Below are 22,685 nucleotides of genomic sequence, written 5' to 3'. Positions count from 1 at the left end.
CACACACACACACACTCACTACATAACTACATAGAAATAGTATGTCAAGAGAGTCTAACTCAGAAAAGCCCAGGCCACGTTTGGGGCCCATGGTACGTGACCCCAGCCAGTGCCTGTTCTGCCTGGGGCGTGGTGCACAGTGGGACATGGGACACACACTTGTGATGAGAACAGGTGGTTCCACTGGCCTGGGAGAACCATGAATGCCATCGTTTGGGAAGAGGGCTTTATTTCTATTTTGCACCATGGGGTTCTTGAGCCCAAGATGCCTGGAAGAAAGTAAGACTAAATCAGGAAATGACAGCCAGGTTCTTGCAGCCATCACAGAGGTGGACGGTAACAAAGGCTGGAATGAGAACACCGGCCAAGCAAGAGGGAAGATGAGATGGACGCCAGACCTCCGAAGAAGCTGACTGGCCTGGCCGGACTGGAGTGAGGAGGGGGCTTGTCACAGGAAAGGGCGGAGCTAAGCTGACTCAAGTCTGGATCCTGGGAGCTGGCAACACCATCCAACGAGAGCCAGAACCCAGGAGGAAACGTCCTTTAGAGGAGAACAAGTGAGTTGTCATCTGCGGCATCGTGTGGAGAAACTAGGCAGGCAGTAGATTGTGGACTCTGAGTAGGAGACGGGAGCTCAAATGTGGATTTGAGAGTTACAGAAATTCTGGGAAAAGCTGAGGCTGAATTGCTACGAGAGTATCACGATTGGTCTTTCTCCCACTTCCTGCCCATATGAAATGATCCCGTGAGAAAAGTCAAAACAACTTTATTGTCAGCTTCTGCAGCACAGAGGCTGTGGGTTTGCTTCTCTTTTCATGCCTGGAGCAGAGCTTAAGAGCATGAAGGAGGGTTGCTTCCCGGTATGAAAACTCAGAGCGCGAGAGTCCACTCAGACTCAACATCTAATATGGAGAATATGCTAACGTGGGATTTCTATAGGCTTGTCTCTCCTATAAGGATGAATCTTTGTGAGCATTTAAATTCAAGAACTGTGCTGTTCTTTGCGTCTTAATGATAATTAAGCTGATAGAACAATCCCATAGGTTCAAATCCCAAGCCCCTAACGATGTGTAGTAGTGAATTCTTTGCCCTTGAAGTAAGGGCTGTTTTCATCTAAGATGTGAGAATAAATCACAGACTTCTTTTATCTGCCTTTGTCCTGGACCATGAGATGTTAAAAGGTAAATTAATTAGCGACAATTACATTTAGAGCCATCACATATGAACACTTATCAAGTGTCAGACACTGTAGCAAAATCTTTCTTATCGCTCTCATTCGAAGGAGGTATCAGGCATTTACATCTTAAAAGAATGAAGGAACACAAAAGTGAGTACTAATCAGCAATTTCTTCTCCCTTCTTTCTCTTTGCCTCTCATTTCTCATTCTATTCCAGTTGATTGACTGGTAGGTCAGAGGGGGAAAGGTATAGATACACAGAAATGTATAAAGAAAACAGTGTCAATTATCCAAATTTCTGTTACCCAAAATTGGTTCCTGTCACTAGCCGGCAATTACCCCATCACAAAACCCCTTGCTCCAATGAACCCTCAATTGTCCAAATGGCCCCATATTCTTATTAATTTTAGAAACCCGAAGCTATGTTATCCTTAGATGTCACTTTATTACATATATGGAATGCATGGTTACAAAAAGCCAAGGACTCACTACAGCCTTTGATCCCCGACTCTAAGGACAGCCCAGCCTAGAGCCATGCGATGGTGAAGGACAGCCCAGCAATGTTGTGTGAACCACAGTGGATGGTGAGAGTTTGGGAATTTACATTGTATGATGTCATGATTAATGACCAAATGTTATGTTTAAAGAAGCTGACACTGTACTCAGAAAAAAAGGAATAATCACAAAGAAAACATGTGATTTGCTTTAGCTACTATATTTTCTGTGTCAATAGCAGTCATTATTATAGCTATAGGTATTCATCTTCAACTTGGCATTAAATATTTTGGAAGGTAAATTACACAATTAACTACTGGGTTCACTGTGCTTAGGAATCAGTTGAATAAAGACTTCATTCTAAAAATAACTACTTTTTAAATTCCAAAATAAAATAAAAATAAATCTAGGCAAACTGTAAAATTATCTCAAAAATATTTTCAATATTTCAAACACATCTCTTCATTTCATAATTTTAAAAATATTTTTTCAAGGCAATATCTATCTCTATAGATACACACACAGACATACACACAGGCACACTAATTTACAGGCTACTCATGATTATTCAGATACTTCCTTGAAAGAAATTATAAAAGTCAAATCCCCAAAATTCTTTATAGGATTTAGTAAGAATTGTTAGGTTGTTACAAAAAGTTTAAATCACCACCTTCAAAAGTTTACGCTTAACACATTTTTTTCAATTGTAACTCTCTCATAGAAATACTTTCCCCTTCCTCTATCTTCTGTTAAAGAGAACAAAAAGTTCACGAATGCATTACCTCTTTGTTTCCAACTCTTTGCATGGCATCCCCCAGGTGGAAATAAAATCGCCCATCATCAGTGCCAGGATCCCCAGATTCTATTCCTTCCTGTAGAAAGGACAGTGTCAGTATTTATGAAAGAATTAAATACCAGATTTAATTCATTGATTTACTTAATGTTTTCTAAGAATCAGAAAATCACCTCAATATTAAAGTTTGGCAATTAGGTTACTGGTCAACATTTACAATGCAAAGCCAAAAGGAGGTGATAAATTTCAACTTAACAATATATTCATCATCAATTAACAGTGGAATACCCCACAAAATCAGTATGACACTTTGTGAACTGTGTCCGCAGGAGCAATCGTATTTCAATATCTCAAAGGATTTCTTTGTCCAAGTTTCTATCACACTTATTTTGCTCTCCAAATCTGACCATATGTCATCTAGAGGCTTTTTTATCCCTGAACCAAAATGGTTAGTTGCTCATAGATGTTTGAAATGATAGAGACCCAACTGCAAATAATATTTTTTTTCCACTCAAAACAAATGTGTCCTCACTTTTCAATGAAATCTTTGACAGAACATACAACAGGGTTAAAGCCAGTTGGAATCTTTAATTTTATTAAACACCTCCTATCCTAAAACACTCAGCTGATTTCCATCCCCACTGTCCACAAAAGAACTGAAATTTAAATTTATGTAAAAATCAGAAAGAGAAAATATTAAAGCAAGAGAATGAATTTAGAAAAGTAAAAGAAGGATGAGGATACAACGTATTTAAATGTCTAAAAAACTGCATCTTTGAGGCCTCTTCACAAGGAGCCCGTTATCTTTTACTCAGAAGAAATTTTATTTGCATAATGTTGGAAAATAGCACGGAACAGAAGCATCACTCATGAGAGGAGAGCTGTGATTTCGGCTCCTGACTGACTGACACTCAAATAAACGCCCCTTTGCTCATTAACTAACCAACCCTGCCCTCCACTTCCTCACCTCTGAGCCAGGAGAGTACTGTTAGGTCCTTATTATATGAAAGGAAATCTAAGGGGAACACTTTAAATCAGAAAAACCCACATGCCCACAGGGTTATGGTAGGGAACAGGCAGGTTGCAGAGGCCCAGTGACAGCCAAGACAGACTGAGGGGTGCATGCCCACCTCAAGGGGACACCATTGCTCAGCTCCTGTGCTGAGATGTGGGCCACATGTGAACTTTCCAGAGACACCAGAAATCTGCATGATTATATAAAATGTTCAGATTTTCAACTAAGGCAAGCAATTAAAATTGTTTTTAAAACTATTATGCTGGCCAAATAGAACATGCAAGCTACTTGCAATCAGTGGGTTGCTATTTGGGATCTCGGATCAAAGTCATGTGAAAGAAAGAGATCACAAAGGTGGATCACAAAAGTACTACTTAAAGTTCACAAGTAGTCAATCAGCTACCTGGCTGATATGGTAGCTAGTAGCTAGTGTTACTATTTAAATTACAATTAAAATAAAAAATTCAGCTCCTCAGTCACACCAGCCACATTTTAGATGCTCAACAGTCACGTGTGGCTAGTGGCTACCATATTAGAGGATACAAATAAAGACCATTTCCTTTGTGGCAGTAAGTTCTGTTGGAGACCCCTGAGCCAGACGAAATGTGATTCTGGTGAACTTCAATTTTTATGTGAGAAAAAAATGATAGCATATTTTAATCTGAGTCTTTAAGGCTATCAGGCTCTTGGGGATTTGACCTATTCAGTCTGCATTTGTTACCTTGCTTTGTAAAGGTTTCCATAAGCCCTGTTCAAAGTCATTTCAATGTATAATTAAATTGTAAAAGTAACAGTTAACACATTGTCCATATTTTAAAATATTTTATCAACTAATAACAACTGCAGTTTTAGGAATTTCTTCATAAAAGTTTTTCCAAATAGTCTCTGCTCACATAGTTGGTACTTCTACCTCTGATACTCTTGACTATGCTGAAGGTCCACACTGTCTGTGAATGTCATGGTCCAAGGGTGTACATTTCAGCATTGACAAGAGTCAGCAGTGCATGCCAATCAATCTACAATACATAATCAAGGGTGTCCAATTGACTCAAAGGGATCAGAAGAGGAAAATGGAGGGAGTTACCTTTAGATAGGGGATGCTCTCAGCAATCTTGTTCTGTGCCTTCAGAATAAAGCCATAATGCACTTTAGCAAAACCGTCATCAGGCGTCACATTCAGAACCTAAACTCAAAGAAAACAAAAAGCTATTGTGATGGACTATGAATTCTACAAATGACCATCAAAACAAATTTTAATTAGCTTTGCTGTACAGTACTTGGACTGGATTATGATGTTATAGCTTAAAATGCTATAGTGTTTTGTCTCATTGCAATATCTTAGGCTTAAATGGCCCCAATTCCCCTCAACTCAAAATGTTCTCCAAGAATGAAGAAATGAATGAAAAGGCAATGACCATTAAAGCATCGCTTTAACAATGCAAATCAGCAAAACCTCTGTCAATTTCATGACTTCAGTATTTTTGTAGTGATCAGGAAAAACTCCTTTAGGGGGCTTCCCTGGTGGCACAGTGGTTGGGAGTCTGCCTGCCGATGCAGGGCACACAGGTTCGTGCCCCGGTCCGGGAAGATCCCACATGCCGTGGAGTGGCTGGGCCCGTGAGCCATGGCCGCTGAGCCTGTGCTCCACAACGGGAGAGGCCTCAACGGTGAGAGGCCCGCGTACCGCCAAAAAAAAAAAAAAAAAAACTGCTTTAAATTACCTTTACTTGAAGTCAACTCCAAATGGTTATTATACATTTCTTTATGTACATGCTTTATACATTGCCTTAATTACGAGAAAATTTAGATTTGCATTGAAAATATATCACGATCCATCATAAATTTCTTGAACACCCAAACTATTTTAAGGACTGAGGATAAAGTGGTGACCAAATCCAATATTCCGTGATAAAAGCCAGGTAAATATTTAATATCAATCAGATCATGGTTTATTATCGTATGCATTTACTATGATTAAAGATAAATTATGCAAAATGCCTCTAAAGTAAATATGAGCAGTGAGAAACCAAAACAACATTCAACTTGGGAAGCTGCTTTAGACCAAGAGTGAAGGGTGAAGAAGGTTTGAGCTGAATGCATGTAGAGAAAAGATGACTATCCTACAGCTTCTCTTCCTCCTTGAGCCTGAGTAGGAAAAGGGAGTCATGGGATCTTTTACACAGAAGGAGTAAGTGTGCTGGGCAGGGACCCCATACTCTTGGTGAGTCCACAGTGCACCCTGCCAATATTTTAGTGTTTTCCAGCTTGCATCTGCGCCTGTACCTCATCCACTAGCAAATCCAGCCAATGATACCATCACAATATATTCAGAATCAAACTCCTTGTCACCTCCTCCACTGCTGCCATCCTGGTCCAAGTCTATCCTCTCTCTGCTACCTTCTTACAGGAGCCTCCTAACTGCCGATCCTCTGAACCCCAGCCCCACTCTCCTGTAACCCATTCTCCACGTGGGTCCTGAAAGGACACACTAAATCCTAAGTCAGATTTTATCCCTCCTCTATGCAAAACCCAAAGGGGTTCGATTTCACTCAGATTTCACTCAAATCCAGTGATCCCCAATTATGGGACCAACGGCAATAAAAGGAGGAAAGCACCACTTTGTGGGTGGACCCAGTCTCGAGACTGAGTATGAAATCACTACACCTGACAGCATTTTAAAAACAGAAGGACTCATATCGTCTCTACTGAGTAGGGACATCTGCATTTTGATGCAAAGTGCACCAGCCTGAAAACCACTGATCCCGAGGCCTAAAGTAAAGAATAACGAGTCAACGTGTCCATCTTTCTTTTACAGATGCAATAACTTGGTCCAGCTTCAAAGTTCATTTGGTATCCTGTTTAACTTGTACCAAACGACGCCCCTCATTGCTTGAAGGAGTCATAGTTCTCTAGATTACATAGTCACTTGCGACTTAGCAGTTATTCATTAGAGCGTCCATGATAAGGCAGACATCCTTTTAAAGGTATCCTTGCCAGAAGATCAGGTAGTCAGTGCCCTCTGAAAGGTGCGTCATTTATTCCATGTGCTCAAAAGGCTTGCGTTCTGTAATCTCTCTCTAGTTTGGTCTTTTAGTAAAAAACGTACAAGATTATGTGTTTTTAAGTTCATGAGTTTAAGCTCATAAGTTTTTCAGTTCCTTTTCCTATCATAAAGAACACTTTTAGAAAGGCTGCTTGTGGACTGATAAATATCAATATATAAGTTTTAAAAAGATCACAAGTGGGCTTCCCTGGTGGCGCAGTGGTTGAGAGTCCGCCTGCCGATACAGGGGACACGGGTTCGTGCCCCGGTCTGGGAAGATCCCACATGCCGTGGAGCGGCTGGGCCCGTGAGCCGTGGCCGCTGAGCCTGCGCATCCGGAGCCTCTGCTCCGCAACGGGAGAGGCCACAACAGTGAGAGGCCCGTGTACCGCAAAAAAAAAAAAAAAAAAATCACAATTATAGGTTGAAGGTTTTGATGTACCAAGTGTTAACTAAAATTTAAAATCTTCTGATGAAGTGGGAAAAAAAGGAGATAAAAAAATTTAGGATATGTCAACTATAATGAGACAAATTTGATTTAACTTAAAGAGATTGAGTGATTAGGTGTATTAAACGCAATTTACAAATAACATAAGAACCTCATGTTCAAAATAATTTGATTAATTGTTAGTAGAAAATTGCTGCTTGCTTACCTCTTCATAAACCTTCTTGGCACTATCATTATCTCCTATCAAGAGGTACCCCACTCCAAGGTCATTCTTTAAGGAAGTGTCATCAGGAAATAGTTGAACTAATTTCTGCAGAGTGAGCAGGGAACCCCTCATGTGACCTGATTGGTGGAAAGAAAAAAAAATAGAAATAAAAGCAGATTCTGTACACCTCTGTATTGAGACTACAAATCATAAGAGACTACTCAACAGAGCCTGAGGACCAGCTTAAATCTGATTCTATATACTGATGGCTAAGTACCTATTAGAATTTCATCCTGCAGCTGCAGAGGCATCAGTCACTCCCATAAATAGATACTGAATATAATGCTGATTATAAATCCTTTGAAGACACTCCTATTTTCTAAATTTGTCAACATTTCCCCTTTTATGTCAAATTCCCTCTTAAGAAAGTTTTAGTTACCAGTTCCTTATTGAAAAATGTTTACTGGGATATTTTTGATTTATTATAATTAAAATTATGACTACAGGACAGGCAAATAAGAGTACTATGCTGTCCTCTTCTCTCAGTAATGACCTAGTCCTGGAGCAAAGGAGACATCATCCAGTATTAGGGGACCCTCTGGTGGACGACAGGGGCCTATGCACACACGAGTCATGAAAACCCAGCTTCAAGTTGTTTTTAAGGCCGTTGGATGCACATTGAAGATTTCAGGAGCCAACTGTCATCACTCCTCACCACAGTTGGAAAGACAAATTGTATAAGGGAGAATGTGCAAAATGAGAGGCCACGTGACAACGTTAATTACCTAAAGGGCTTTGTTGACCACAAACTGAAAAGCAGACAAGACATGGTAGGACCATCGATAAGCAAATGCATTTGGACGCTCCAGTAATAGAAAAACTGTTCGGCATAAAACACCACCAACTCACCCCATGGGCTGCTCCCCGTTCCTCACCAGTCTGGGATGGTGTACCCCTCCTCCCCCACCTGCCCCACTTGGGCTCACTTTTCTGATGCTTTTAAACTTCCCCTGTTGAACCACAAATTTATGGTTACCAAAGGGGAAGGGGCAGGAGATAAACTAGGAGTTTGGGGTTAACATATACACACCACTCTATATAAAATAGATAAACAACAAAGGACAAAGGCCCAGGTGAGAGTCCGTCCTGCTGCCATGTCCTCCCCGCCCCTTCCACTTTTTTTTTTTTAATATTCTTTCCATTATGGTTTATCACAGGATACTGAATATAGCTGCCTGTGCTATACAGTAGGACATTGTTGTTTATCCATCCTATATGTAATAGTTTGCATCTGCTTCCATGACTTTGTTTTGAAAGTTCTCCTCTCCTGAGAAGACTGCCCTCTCAAATGGTAGCCCAACTTCAAAGGTCAGCTAAACGCCACCTCCTCCAGGAAGCCTTCCTGCACCACTGCAATGAATACTGACTTTGCCAACCAGGAAGAGGGGAGTGTGGGGACTGGCGTCCAATCTCCAAATCTTCTCCCACTTTGAATCGCAAGGGACTTCACCACCTAGTCTGCACACGAGTCCCTCCTCTAGTGAACTTGCCTCATTCTCATTCGGAGGAAATACTATATTCAAATACCGAAGGACTGTTTCCAAAGAAGGTTAAGTCTACTGGTGGGCTGTCTTTCCTCTGGGCCAGGAATAGGGTGAGGCAAGAGAGGCAAAGTTGAACAGGGCACCAAAAATTCAGTCATCAAGATGCATATTTTATACATTTAAAAAAAAATTAAAATTACTGTAAAAAATCCGCAGTGCTAAGCAAGCCATGTCAGAGCCCTAGGAGAGCGGACAACTCAGTGACACTGATTTTGCGCCCACGGCGAGCGCCTCCATGCAGCCCCAGCCTTGCCTTTTCCATCCTGTATGTGTGCTGTATGTTTTCCTTCCCCAGGACTGGCCCTTATGAATATAAGTCCATTCTTCTAGAATAAGACCATTCCTTCTAGTTTCCAATCATCGCTTAGGTTCTACTCCTGTCACAGATTTTACTTATCTACCAAAGCAACACAACTACCTTTAATTCTTATCCTTGATATAAAGTTCAGTTGACTTTGGATATTACTTTTATGAGCACTTCCTAGTGTAATCGAGATAATTTGTCTACATAACTTATCCAGCCAGCAGAGAACCCACCTTAGGGGTTATACATAGCTTAGATTCTTCCCTCCTGGCTTACCGATGGCGTTTTAGGTGAGAGAGAACCAACCACTGGCCTGGTTATAATGAAGTTAGGGTACAGGGAGTCTCCCTTGCCTTTGGCACTGGGATCCTGGGTCAGTTAGAAAGGATGCTTTATGCTGCTCTTTTCAAAGCATTTGCAAATTTACTTAGTGATTAAAAAAATTTTTTTTTCTATCATTTTCTTTAGTATAGAGTCAAAACTTACAGGTAAAATTTTTAGAGTGCTTAGAACTCCTAACATTCCTCCATAAAAACTGTTGCACCGATGATTTCAGCCACCATGAATCAGTCGGTTATCGTTAAGAGAGAAAAGAATTTGGCATGATAGGAAGTTTTTGACTGCAGACCTTTTAATTTATTAGCTATGATCCCTTAGGCAACGTATCCAACCTCTCAGAATTCCATTTGCCTCCTCCTTAAAGTGTGTGTGGGGGGGATGGGTAAGCGGCAAAGTACCATGTGCATCTTTGTAATTAAGAAGGATTACTCTTTCAGTCTGACACAATCAGAGAAGTTGCCTGAAATTAGTTATAAAACTCAGGTTTCCTTCCATGTAACTAAACTCTTCTAAAAGTATACACAGCCTGCAGGTCTTTCCAGATAAAAGCACGCCATTGATTGCCACTGAACTGATTCTTACTCCATTTCACCTAGAAATTGCTGTCTGTCTGACCGCCGCCTCAAGCTCAGCTTCACCAGGTCTGCGGGGACGTCAGGCAGGCTGGCCACCTCTTGGTAGGTTTGGATGGCCCTGCGCAGAACCTCATTGCTCCTCCTTTTCTCAGCCAAATCATCTTCACACTAGAGGGAGGGAGAAATGTCCCAGGACAAGCTGTATTTGCAGTTGCTCAAAATAGTTATGAAAAGTTGACTTTGGGACATGCTTTAAAAGTAATTCAAGACAAATTCAAATTTTCTTTTTGTCAAGGATTAAAAAAATAAAGGAAAGCAACATAGCATGTTATTTTAATAATATGAAGAAAAATTAGCTACTAAGCTACAGATGAGAAAGAGTATCATAAAAGCAAGACTAATATATGTGAGGGCTGATGGAATTTATATCCTGTTATACATCATTAATAGACAGAACTCCAGTCCACAGTTCCTGTTCTTTCACTAGGTTATTCCTGTGTTCATTCACTCCTTCAACAACTATATTCTGTTCTAGACAGGTGGCAGACAAATTGAACAAAACAGACAAAGCCCTTTTCTCATTTTGCTTCGTTCTAGAAGGGAAAGTCAAGATACAAATAAAAGTATCATGTGTCTTGTGGCCGTAAGTGCTGTGGATAAAAATAATGTAGGCTTCTGTGTACTGAGAGTGGGGTGGCAGGAAGGATGCTAGTTTAATCGGGATGATCAGACATGACATGAAAGTAGTGAGGCACGAAAATACCTGGGAGAAGAACATTCCAGGCAGAGAGGACAGCAAGAGCAAGGGCCCTGAGGCAGAAGTGAGGAATAGAGGAAAGGCTGGTACGTTGAAGGGGAGCTAGGAGGAGACTGATGGGGGGTGGGGCATCGGGTAATGAAGAGCCTAGCAAGCCACTGCCAATCCTACTACACTACCTCTACCTGAGAAGGGAAGACACTGACGGTTTTTGACGTGATCTCCTGTATGAGTCGAAAGGACACTGGCAGTGATGTGAAGAATAGACAGAGGTGGGTAAAGGGAAGAGTGGAGATCCCAGTTAGGACATTCTGGCAGGAATCAAGACAAGGGGTGATGGCAACTTGGACTAGGGTAGCAGTAATGAGGTGGTAAGAGGTGGTCGGATTACAGGTACATTTTGAAAGTCAAAGCCAACAGACTTGCAGATGGTCTGAATGTAGAGTATAAGAGAAAGGGAGAGAGAAGTCGAGGATGAATTCAACATTTTTGGCTTGAGCAGTGACCAGTTGGAACTGTCATTCCTGAGAATGGGAAGCTAGAGCAGAAAGAAGCAGGTTTGTAGGAATATGGGATCAGGAGTTCAGTTTTGGACAAATTTAAGCTTCAATGTCTATTAGGTACCCAAGTGGAGATATGGATAGAAAGGTGCCTACATGTGTCTGGGGTTCAGGAGAGAGGTCAGAGTGAGAGAAACGCTGGGGAATCATCGAGGATAGAGAGGGTACTTAGAGCGAAGAAGCTAGATGCAGCTGTGAGTGTAGACAGAGCAAAGAAGAGGTCCAAGAACAGAACTCTAAAGTGCTGCAAGATTTCAAGGTCATCAGAGGTCAGAAAGGACCAGGATAGGACCAGCAAAAAGGACGGAAGCAAGAGAGAAGAAAATAACAATTTAAAAAGTGGTATTCTGGAGGCCAAGTGACAAAAGGTATCGAGAGGGAGTGATCAATTGTATCAGAAGTGTCTGTCAGGTTGAACAAGATGAGAACTGAAACTAGATCACTCTGGATTGGGGACAATGTGATGCCTCTGAGGGTCCCAGCAAGAGCATTTCCATGGGGCTGCTGGGGACCCACAGCTGAGAGGCTCAAGAGAAAACAGGAGGGAAGGAGGTGAACACACCTCTTTCAAGGAGTTTTGGCGTAAAGGGGAGCAGAAAAATGGGCCAGTAACTGGAGGGTAATGTGGAGACAAGGGAGTGTTTTTTAACAATGGGAAATATTACACCATGTTTCTAAGCTGATGCAGAAGACCCTGTAGAGGGCGGAAATCTGATGATGCAGGGGACACAAAAATTAGAATGATGTCCTTCAGCAGGTGAGAGGGAATGGGAAAGGGACCAGAGCAGTTCATCCATGCTAACATCCACAAGAACAGGGACTGAAACATTAGAGGTAGGAAGAGAGGGGCGGACTGTAAAATGGTCATCAAAATCTCATCAGAGGGGGCTTCCCTGGTGGCGCGGTGGTTGAGAGTCCGCCTGCCGATGCAGGGGACACGGGTTCATGCCCCGGTCCGGGAGGATCCCACATGCCGCGGAACGGCTGGGCCCGTGAGCCATGGCCGCTGAGCCTGCGCGTCCAGAGCCTGTGCTCCACAACGGGAGAGGCCACAACAGTGAGAGGCCCGCGTACAGCAAAAAAAAAAAAAAAGAACCTTACAAAAAAAAAAAAAAATCTCATCAGATTTAGTAGACTACAGTTTGAAGCATACCATTTGAGAAAAAAACGATATAGATGCTAGAAGTAGCATGTGTAATTTTTTCTCAGAATATCCTATTTAACATGTTTACCTTGTTAAAACGAAGTGTGTGCTGTAGGCAGTATGTAGATGCCTGCAGAAACCAAACAAAGTCTAACTCCACAGCTTGAGGACACAGTAAGGAAATGATACATCCCTCCTCCACCCCAAAATGAAAAACTAGCAAGAATCAGCACAAATTGATAAAGTAAGATACCTGTGGGAAGCTTTTCATAAAATACCACATCAAAGAAAGAACCTGTTAATATGTACTGATAAGGGTAAGTTTCCCAAGATGATAAGGGCTGGAATTGAATCAGTGGTGACGGACAGTGGACAGTTTTATGATAAAGGAAAACTGACAGGATGAAAATCTCTAGATTAGAAAAGGGCAATTCACCTGTGCTTGACGGGAAAAAAAAAAAGCTTCAGAATATACAACAATCTGTTCATATCTGCAAATGGTCTCCAGAGTAGACTTATCTACCAGGAGAGAAAGTCCAATGTCAATATCCTGTATTGGTCATCCTGACTGCATGGCCTTCTATACATTCATACGCTGGCTTTTCTGTTTAAGCATCAGTTTCTTGTGAGTTTGGCTATGGTGAGTTAACTCCCCCAAACATGGTCGTTCATAGATGACGTCACAGAATGCCAGAGTCCTAGAGCTGAGACAGCCCTTCTGAGACCACCTTGTTCACCTTCTTCATTTGGTAGCCTCTTCACGCTACCAAACAGATCCCGGAACTGGAGGGTCTCTTCAAGGTTAGTTCAAGGGCAAATGTCAACCGAGACATCATTCTCTATATAGAGGGGAATAAATATCTTAACTAAACTCAATCTGAAATGAGAGACAGATGATACAACTACATGCCTTGTTCCTTTCCCTCCTCCATCTTCAAGGTTCTTCACTTTAAAGAAGTATAAACATTTTAGAACTTCCGGAAATGGAATTTTAACATGAGTGTTAAAATAGTACATTTCTTCAAAGTCTCTTAAACAAAACTGATATAGGCTTTGCTTTGAGTATCAAAATTGATTGATATTGATTAGTTTAGCATCTGTAGATAAAGGATTTGCCCTGAAACTGAGCATTTGCTACAGGACATTAACATCAGAAAGACGTTTGTTGATTCAAATGAATTCCCCATCCAACCTTCCTATTTGTGGCAGGAAGATGCCTGGAGATGCCTGAGATGTGGCATTTTCTGCCTGAGAGGCACTAATGGTTTGTGTAAGATCATAAAGTGAATTGAGCTCATAATTTTGTGTCTGATGTTCAAGGAACTTGGTCAAAATTGGTTTTCACAGTAATCCAAAGAATAAGACACTGTCAGTGCTACTTTTTTTTCATGTATTTTATTATTTATTTATTTATTGGCTGCGTTGGGTCTTCATTGCTGTGCGCGGGCTTTCTCTGCTTGCGGCGAGCGGGGGCTACTCTTGGTTGTGGTGCGCGGGCTTCTCATTGCGGTGGCTTCTCTTGTTGCGGAGCACGGGCTCTAGGGCATGCGGGCTTCAGTAGTTGTGGCTCACGGGCTCTAGAGCGCAGGCTCAGTAGCTGTTGCACACAGACCTAGCTGCTCCGCGGCTTGTGGGATCTTCCCGGACCAGGGCTCCGACCCGTGTGCCCCGCACTGGCAGGCGGGCTCGCAACCTCTGCGCCCCCAGGGAAGCCCCAGTGCTACTTTAGAAATGACAGATACTGTAGTTTCTACTTAACTTAATGTTGCTGAATTTGAAAAATTTGTTGGGATGTTCCAAAGTAATTGTTTAATCTGCTAACAAAGAACGAAAAAGTCATCACGTACTCCTCCTTACAAAATCCGTCTTCTGTTGAACTTTTATTTTTAAAACTCCTACAAATTTAAGCTTTCTTTTAAATTATTCTATTAGAATTTAATTTACCACGCTTAAATTTTGCATTAATATTGATAACACCTTGTAGCATAATAGTTTAGAGATAAAAAATATTGCTGAGGCATAAATCTCAAATTCTGACCGTAAATAAGGGTATAAATATAGCAAGTGCCGCGTGTAAAAAGTAATGCATTTATTTAGACCTTGGTACCTGCAATTAACATCACATACAAAGAAAAATTCTAAAGCATGAACCATTTTTGCCATGATGAGCATTTGGCCCAATCATTATTCTTTTGAGTTAATATGCTTTTCCATAATCAAATGACTGCCGGGACTAGTGGCAAAGCACATCACTTATTTGAATAGGCACCATCTTTTGGTAATAAATATATTCTCTCTTGCTTAATAGCAATACAATTTAGCAATTTTGGAGGATTACTGACCAAATTAATTTATAGAAATGATACAGTTGCTGTCTGCTAAACCTAGTCTGTATTGCACCATGGATAAAAGGAGCTTCTTTGCATTAAATTTTCACAAATTTAATTTATTAAAACTGAATTAATACAAATTTAATTAATAAGTTTTTAAGGGGGAGATAGGAAGAATTTAAGCATCTGGATTTCAAGTGGTTGCCACCTTTAGTTCAGAGCAAAGCACACTCGTTTTATCTCCAGATGCGTTAGTTTCCATGTGAGTGTCACCCACAAGTGACGGCATTGCCCCCTCCAAAGGGGTGTTGTCAGCTTCTCCTGGGTCTGGAAAATTTCTGCAGCTCTGCAACTGCCATTTCCCAGCAGGGCTGACAGTCTCATCCCCCCAGGCAGGGCTGGAGGAGCTTTACTGCCTGACATTTGTACATCAGCCCTGGATTTTACCCAGAGTTCCAGACTACATATCTCCGACCGTCTATTTGACACGTGCACTTGCGTCTCTAATAGGCATCACAAACTTCACAGGACCAAATGCGAATGCTTGATTTTGTACCGCCCCAAACCTGTTCCTCCACCTGGCACTATCCTTTCCTTAGATGGCTTAACCAAAAACCCTGAAGTTGGGAATTCCCTGGCAGTCCAGTGGTTAGGACTCCGCACTTCCACTGCAGGGGGCCTGGTTTCCATCCTTGGTCTGGAACCCAGCAAGCCGCATGGAGCGGAAAATCTGAAGTCACCCTCCAGTCTTCTCTCTGACCCTTACATCTAATCCATCATCAAGACCTCTCAGCTCTGCCCTTGTCCACTGCTCCGTCTCCATGGCCACGACCACAGTCTGAGCCAGCGCTTCTCGAGGGCACCTGCAATGGTCTCCTATTCTTCTGGCTTCTACTTGTGCCACCAGAATCCATTCTCCACCAAGCAACCAAAGTGATCGTTATTAAAAAAAACAACCAGGGCTTCCCTGGTGGCACAGTGGTTGAGAGTCCGCCTGCCGATGCAGGGGACACGGGTTCGTGCCCCGGTCCCAGAAGATCCCACATGCCGCGGAGCAGCTGGGCCCGTGAGCCATGGCCGCTGAGCCTGCGCGTCCGGAGCCTGTGCTCCGCAACGGGAGAGGCCACAACAGTGAGAGGCCCACGTACCGCAAAAAACAAAAACAAACAAAAAAAGAACCAGACGGGCACACCCACGCACAAAACCTCCAAGGGCCCCCAGTGCACAGAGAATACAACCTGAGGGGCCCTGGTCCCGCCTGCCCGTGTCACCTCCCTCAGCACGCCCCTGCTCCTGTCCTTCCAGTCAAGCCAAGGCTGATTCCCTGCATCACGGCCTTTGCCCCCCTTCTTCCCTCTGCCTGGACAGCTCCTTCCTTGACCTTGACATGTTTCAGCCACTTGTCACCTCCCTAGGGAGGCCTTTGCTGATCACCTTATTATCATAAGTGTTGCTGTGTCACTCTCAATCACACCACCTACAAACAAAATATCATAATAACATGTTCTTTATTCCATGACCTTCTTTTCTCTAGAGCAGGTATTATCATGTAAGATATTCTCATACATTTGTTTTTAACCCTTCTAATATTCTTTAAATAGATATTTATTTATAAAGACTTTCAGGGGTTTGCTCAAACATCACCTCCTCGGTGAGATATTTTCCTTCCACCCTATCCAAAATTTCACCCCCCTCACACATCCTGTGGCTGTGCTCTTCTTTATTTTTGTCTCCTGACAAAGTATCCAGTAGCAAGCAAGAGACTTTCTTCTATGTCTCATGCACTGTCTTCTCCATTACAATGAAAACACCATGTGCTTTGCTGATGGCTGTGCCTGCGATGCCTACAATAGGCCTACCGCAGAGCGGCCTTTCACTACAAAAAACTTGAGTAAGAAACTTTTAAAATATCTTCCATTGGAATATAAGCTCCACAAGGACACAGACCTCGAGAGTGTTCTTCATGATAAATCCCAGGACCTAAAACAGAATGTGGCCCACAGAGGGTTTCCCAGCTACAGAAGGACGTGGAAAAGCTTCATGAATTGAGGAGCTGGAGGATGGAGAAAGTCCAATAAGAAAGGAGAAGGTAGTGGTTGAGAATCCGCCTGCTAATGCGGGGGACACAGGTTCGAGCCCTGGTCCGGGAAGATCCCACATGCCACGGAGCAACTAAGCCCGTGCACCACAACTACTGAGCCTGCGCTCTAGAGCCCGAGAGCCACTACTACTAAAGCCCTCGAGCCTAGAGCCCGTGCTCCACAACAAGAGAAGCCACTGCAATGAGAAGCCCGCGCAACCCAACGAACACCCAATGCAGCCAAAAGTAAATAAATTAATTAACTAAAAAAAAAGAAAGAAAGGAGAAGGTGGGGAAGGCGCTGGGGAGAAAGTAAGGGGTAAGAAATGAGTCAGCTGACAGACACTACACAGAGAACAAAGTCCATCCCACTTTATATTTTAAAAGTCTTTTCTAAGCACACTTTGCAACCTCTAGTGATAAAATGAGGTTCTTAAACCTCTAAGGAGCCTGAAGTAAAAACTAGGTGGTGGGTCTAAATGGAACAAAATGAGGGTGATGGGAAATCAGTGACTAAAGTGTTATTCTTTATTTTCTTTTCAAAACCGGAGTGAAGCCAGATGGAGGGGGAGCAAAAAATGTTACTAAATTCATGATACAAAATAGCAATAATTAATTGTCTTATTTAAAACTGTATTTCTTGCTTGAATTTATGTATATGCATGAGAAATTGATTCTCTATACAAGTTAGAAAGGAAAAATAAAATGCAAACACTGGGTTTGAAAATCCAATTATACAGAGCATAAGGACATCAAAACAGTGTCCTAAGTAGCAAGGTTTCAGCATACCTTTGCTTTCCCGTATCGCGCTCCTGGACTCTGAGGGTACTTCTGAACCAGTTCTTCAAACGCATGCACTGCTTCCTCAATTTTTCCCTGTTAGGAAGAGGCAATTATATACATACAATAAATTCAAATGCATAATGTTATTCAATATAGTCATTTAATATTCACCAAGTAATTTTGTCAAAATTTCCTGGACTCCTTTCTGAGTTTAAGACAATTTTATCCTAAGATTCTAAATAATTAACTGCATTATGACAAACAGAAAACTAGAAATGAACATAAATACACTTTATTTTTTAAAAGGCAGACACCTGGCAAATGATGTACTAGAAATTGCACACACTACTATATATAAGATAGATAACTAATAAGAACCTGCTGTATAGCGCAGGGAACTCTACTCAATACTCTGTAATAGCCTCCATGGGAAAAGAACCTGAAAAGAAAAGAGTGGATACATGTATATGTATAGCTGATTCACTTCGCTGTGCACCTGAAACTAACACACCATTGTAAATCAACTCTACTCCAATAAAAATTTAAAAAAGAAAAACAGGGCTTCCCTTGTGGCGCAGTGGTTGAGAGTCCGCCTGCCGATGCAGGGGACGTGGGTTCGTGCCCTGGTCCGGGAAGATCCCACATGCTGCAGAGCGGCTGGGCCCATGAGCCATGGCCGCTGAGCCTGTGCGTCCGGAGCATGTGCTCCGCAATGGGAGAGGCCACAACAGTGAGAGGCCCGCGTACCGCAAAAAAAAAAAAAAAAGAAAAGAAAAACAAAGAAATTGCATTTTGTCTCTATATGTACAGTTCCCACACGCACTCTTAAAAAAGTTTAGGATTTCAGTTGGGGGAAGCATACTGCTAGCAGCTAGAATGCCTGGGGTCTGCAATGAGAAGGGCACTGTCGGCAGGGAATAAGCACGCAGGATGACAGGGCCACTTGGCCGCCAACGTTGTCACCCGTTGAACATGAGGGTTGATGCGGCTCACCGGGTTGCTGGGGCACCCCACTGCTTCCTTGTCATGTGACGCCCCCTCCCCCCAAAGCCCACGCGGGCCCTTAAGAAGCTGGTCCAAGCACCTGCGGTAGGTCTCTGACCACCACTGTGCAAGCGGAAATGGGGGATGTGTAACAGGTAAGCTTGCTGAGGGTCTTGGCATGGGGGTGAGGCACCCTCTCCCCTTCGCAGTCCATCCACAAGGAGGAACACACATCCCCTGGTGTCTAATGGAAGGCAGCAGGTCAGAATATTGGAACCGTGCAATGGAGATGGATTTTCTGAGTTGAACTTTACCACCACTTCAGCTGCCTATCAATCTGTAAACCCATTCATTCCGTGCTTAAATGCAAGCTCACCGTGGTTTGTACGTTGTCACCCTCACTGAGTGAGTTTTCACAGCAACAGAGTTTACGCCTCAAACGTGGCTGGGCTCAGCAAACCATACATCACTACCTGATCATTACTGATAACTACTTCTCCACAACTTGACTAAATAGAGCCAGGCAATATCCATATTTTAAAGTTCCTTAAAATCATGGAAGAAGGAGGTTTCTTATTCCCTGTTACATGCCCATCAGCGGCGCTGAGGGTCTGGGAGACAGTATATGCACAGAGGAGTGGTCATGAGTGCAGGTTCCAGAGCCGGAGTGACTGGCTAGACCCTGGGCTCCACCACTTAGGAGGCGTGTGACTCCTGGCAACTTACTTACGACTTTGCCTTATATGCCTCATCTGTGACACGGGTACAATGAGGGTACCTGATCACTTTGTTGGGCGGCTGTGAAGGTCAAATCTGATAACATATATAAAATGCTTATAGCCGCTGCAGAGTGCATGGAAAGCAATGAAAAATGGTAGCTATTATGATTATTACTATCGTAGCGTGGGGAGGATGTGGGAGCCCACATGAGACAATAAAGCATGCCCCAGGTAAGTCTCTCATCTGATGGACAGGTTAATGCAAAGAGAATGAGGACTTGAAGGCTGAGATAAATCAAGTCAGGAACATATTCTCTAAGTTATATTTGTTGTCAGAAATCGTTGTGTCGCTATTTAAAATATGCTGTGTCTCTCACGATATTAACCCTTTTAAAGGCTTTATTTTTTGAGAGCAGTTTTAGGTTTGCAGCAAAATCGAGAGGAAAGTATAGAGATTTCTCACATACCTCCTACCCCTACACGTGCACGGCCTCCCCCCATAATCAACATCGCTCAGCACAGTGGTACATTTGTTACGACTGATGAACCTACAATGCCACGCTGAAATCACCCAAAGCCGCTAGTTTACGTTAGGGTTCACTCTTGGTGTTGTACTTTCTGTGGGTTTGGACAAATGTATAATGACACGTATCCACTGTCTCCATAGTTTTGCATTTTCCAGAAAGTCATATGGTTGGAATCATACAGTATGTAGCCTATTCAGATTGGCTTCTTTCACTTAGTAATATGAATTTAAGCTTCCTCCCTATCTTTTCATGGCTTGAGAGATCATTTCTGTTCGGTGCTGAATCAGATTTCATTGTCTAGATGTACCCCGGTTTATCCATCCATCCATTTACTGAAGGACATCTTGGTTGCTTTCAGGTTTTGGCAATTATGAAAGCTGCTATGAACATCCGTGTGCAGGTTTTTGTGAGAACGTAAGTTTTCAACTCCTTTGGATAAATACCAAGGAGCAAGGTTTCTAGACTGTATGCTACGAGCATGCTTAGTTTTGTAAGAAACCCACCGAACTGTCTTCCGAAGCGGCTGTACTACTGTGCCTCCCACCAGCGGTGAGTGAGAGATTCCGAAGCGCCACACGCTCACCAGCATGTGGTGGCGTCAGTGTTCCAGATTCTGGGCTTTCTGATAGGTGTGTGGTGATATCCATTTTGTTTTAAATTGCATTTCATAACATAGGAGGTGGAGCATCTTTTCATATGCTTATCTGTCACCTGAATATCTTCTTGGGTGAGCTGTCCTTTAAGGTCTTTGGCCCATTTTTAAATTGGGTTGTTTTTCTTATCATTGAATTTTATGAGTTTTTTGTATATTTTGGATAACAGTTTCTAAAACCACCGTTTTATTTCTTCCATGATTGATTGTAAGGGATGAAGAATTCAAGTTAAATATCCTTCTCCGTGTGACTTTCTTCTAACTAACCTGTATGAGTTTCCTGAGGCTGCTGTAACAAATGACCACGAACTCTGTGGCTTAAGAGAACAGAGATTCATTCGCACATGGTTCCGGAGAGCAGGAGTCCAAAATCAGTTTCACTGGGGCTGAAATCGAGATGTGGGCAGGGCCGTTCTTTCTCCAGAGGCTCTAGGGGAGAATCTGCGACAGCATTTCCTGACATCACCCCGATCTCCACTTTGTCTTCACGTTGCCTTCTCCTGTTTCGTCTGTATCAGATTTCCCTCTGCCTCTCTCTTATATGGAAACATGTGATTGAATTTTGGGCCCAACTGGATAACCCAGGATAATCCCCCATCTCAAGACCCTTAACTTAATCATATCTGCAAAGACCCTTTCTCCAAACACGGTAACAGGTACAGGTTCCAGGGATTAGGACACAGAATATCTTTGGAGGGATTATTTTTCGCCTATCACATGACTTACACAACTTAAATCGCAAATATTGAGGCTATTTTTGTGAAAATCATGCTAAATGCACCATTTCCAGATTTAAACCATAGGATTAACAATATTCATAACAACTCTGCGAAAGTATTTTTTCCAGCTTAACACTCCCTTAGTTGGCCATCAAGGTTATAAAAATGATGGAATATATTGCCTCTGTCCTAGGCACCCTTTGGATCCCTTAACACACATGCTCTATGCCTTTCCTAAGGGATCATCAGCCCTGCCCTCACCTCAGCTGTCTGGCAAAGTTAATGTGTTTGCTTTTAGTCTGAAAAAACTTTCCCTTCCCCAGGTTCTTGCTGGAGAATATAGCTCCAGATACTATTACACAATTCTTCTTAAAAAACTCAACCCAGGATAGAGTGCTCAGAAGAACTGCCTGAAAATCATCTGTTCTTCAACACAGCTTACATTTTATCCTAGGACCAAGACAGTTCACTGGAGAGACATGTACTTGCCTCACCCCCCACCACCCCCAGCCCCTGTTCTGGCATGAGGTCAGCGGGTGCGCTGAAGGACATTAAGACACACCCCATGGAGGTCACGGAGAACCCGCGGGCGAGACATTAGGGAGGAGACCGTGCCATCCATCACTAGGCCCTTTATGAAGATCTATGGCATAAGGTTCCTCTCTGGACTTGGTGCAGAACAGCTACTCTGAGGACTACTATCCGTCTGACAGTGTGATCCACACCCCTTCCTTGCTCTGCCCGCAGTTTACTTCTTTCCCAGCCCCGTTTAAAGCCTGTGGTGTGAACTTTCGTGTGTCGCACTTACTCTGACTTTATAAAGTTTTCCCTTCTTTCTCTCTTTTTCTCCACTTATAATACAATAATAAAAACTAATTCCAACAAATGAACAAATATTTCAGTGTATCATTTCAAATCCTTCTTCTGGGGCATAAGGAGGAGTTTTAAGCAATAAGTATTATTTTAAAAAATTGATGATTGGGCTTCCCTGGTGGCGCAGTGGTAGAGAGTCCGTCTGCTGATGCAGGGGACACAGGTTCATGCCCCGGTCTGGGAAGATCTCATATGCCGTGGAGCGGCTGGGCCCGTGAGCCATGGCCTCTGGGCCTGCGTGTCCGGAGCCTGTGCTCCACAACGGGAGAGGCCCACGTATCGCAAAGAATAAAAATAAAAAAAAAATTGATGATTAAAATATGATCCATGCATTTTTGCAGGAAAACTAAAGTGACCTCGTACTTTCATGTCACATAGTTTCTGAAACATGGGTGTGGCCTGAGACCAGGCCTCCTCTGACCCTTGCTGCCTTATGGCCGTAGCAATCCCAGTATAGTCGGCTGCATTATTTGAAACTACCAGCTATAAAAACAACCCTAAAAAATTTAATTACGCTGATGACTCAGTCAATAACATGGCTCCCTGCTGTTTCAGAAGC

The 22,685-nt window shown here is 42.7% G+C and overlaps 1 protein-coding gene across 5 annotated transcripts in view; it reads right to left on the bottom strand.

The window, feature by feature from the left end:
* ASPH (aspartate beta-hydroxylase) overlaps positions 1 to 22,685 on the bottom strand; it is a gene marked incomplete at its 3' end in the record, with an annotated part of 208,582 nt that overhangs the window by 41,855 nt on the left and 144,042 nt on the right. For all 5 annotated transcript variants that reach the window (XM_082674443.1, XM_082674445.1, XM_082674444.1 and 2 more), the window contains 5 exons: positions 17,659 to 17,745; positions 10,016 to 10,166; positions 7,177 to 7,313; positions 4,565 to 4,663; positions 2,455 to 2,544 (listed from right to left, as the gene is read on the bottom strand). In XM_082674443.1, the coding sequence (XP_082530569.1) occupies positions 2,455 to 2,544; positions 4,565 to 4,663; positions 7,177 to 7,313; positions 10,016 to 10,166; positions 17,659 to 17,745 (564 nt within the window). The remainder of the gene's footprint in view (positions 1 to 2,454; positions 2,545 to 4,564; positions 4,664 to 7,176; positions 7,314 to 10,015; positions 10,167 to 17,658; positions 17,746 to 22,685) is intronic.

Source organism: Grampus griseus (assembly GCF_964374135.1).
Source record: "Grampus griseus genome assembly, chromosome: 17".
In the NCBI taxonomy this organism is placed as follows: Eukaryota; Metazoa; Chordata; class Mammalia; order Artiodactyla; family Delphinidae; genus Grampus; species Grampus griseus.
The sequence above is the reverse complement of the archived record's forward strand: the minus strand, read 5'-3'. Positions and strand labels throughout refer to the sequence as shown.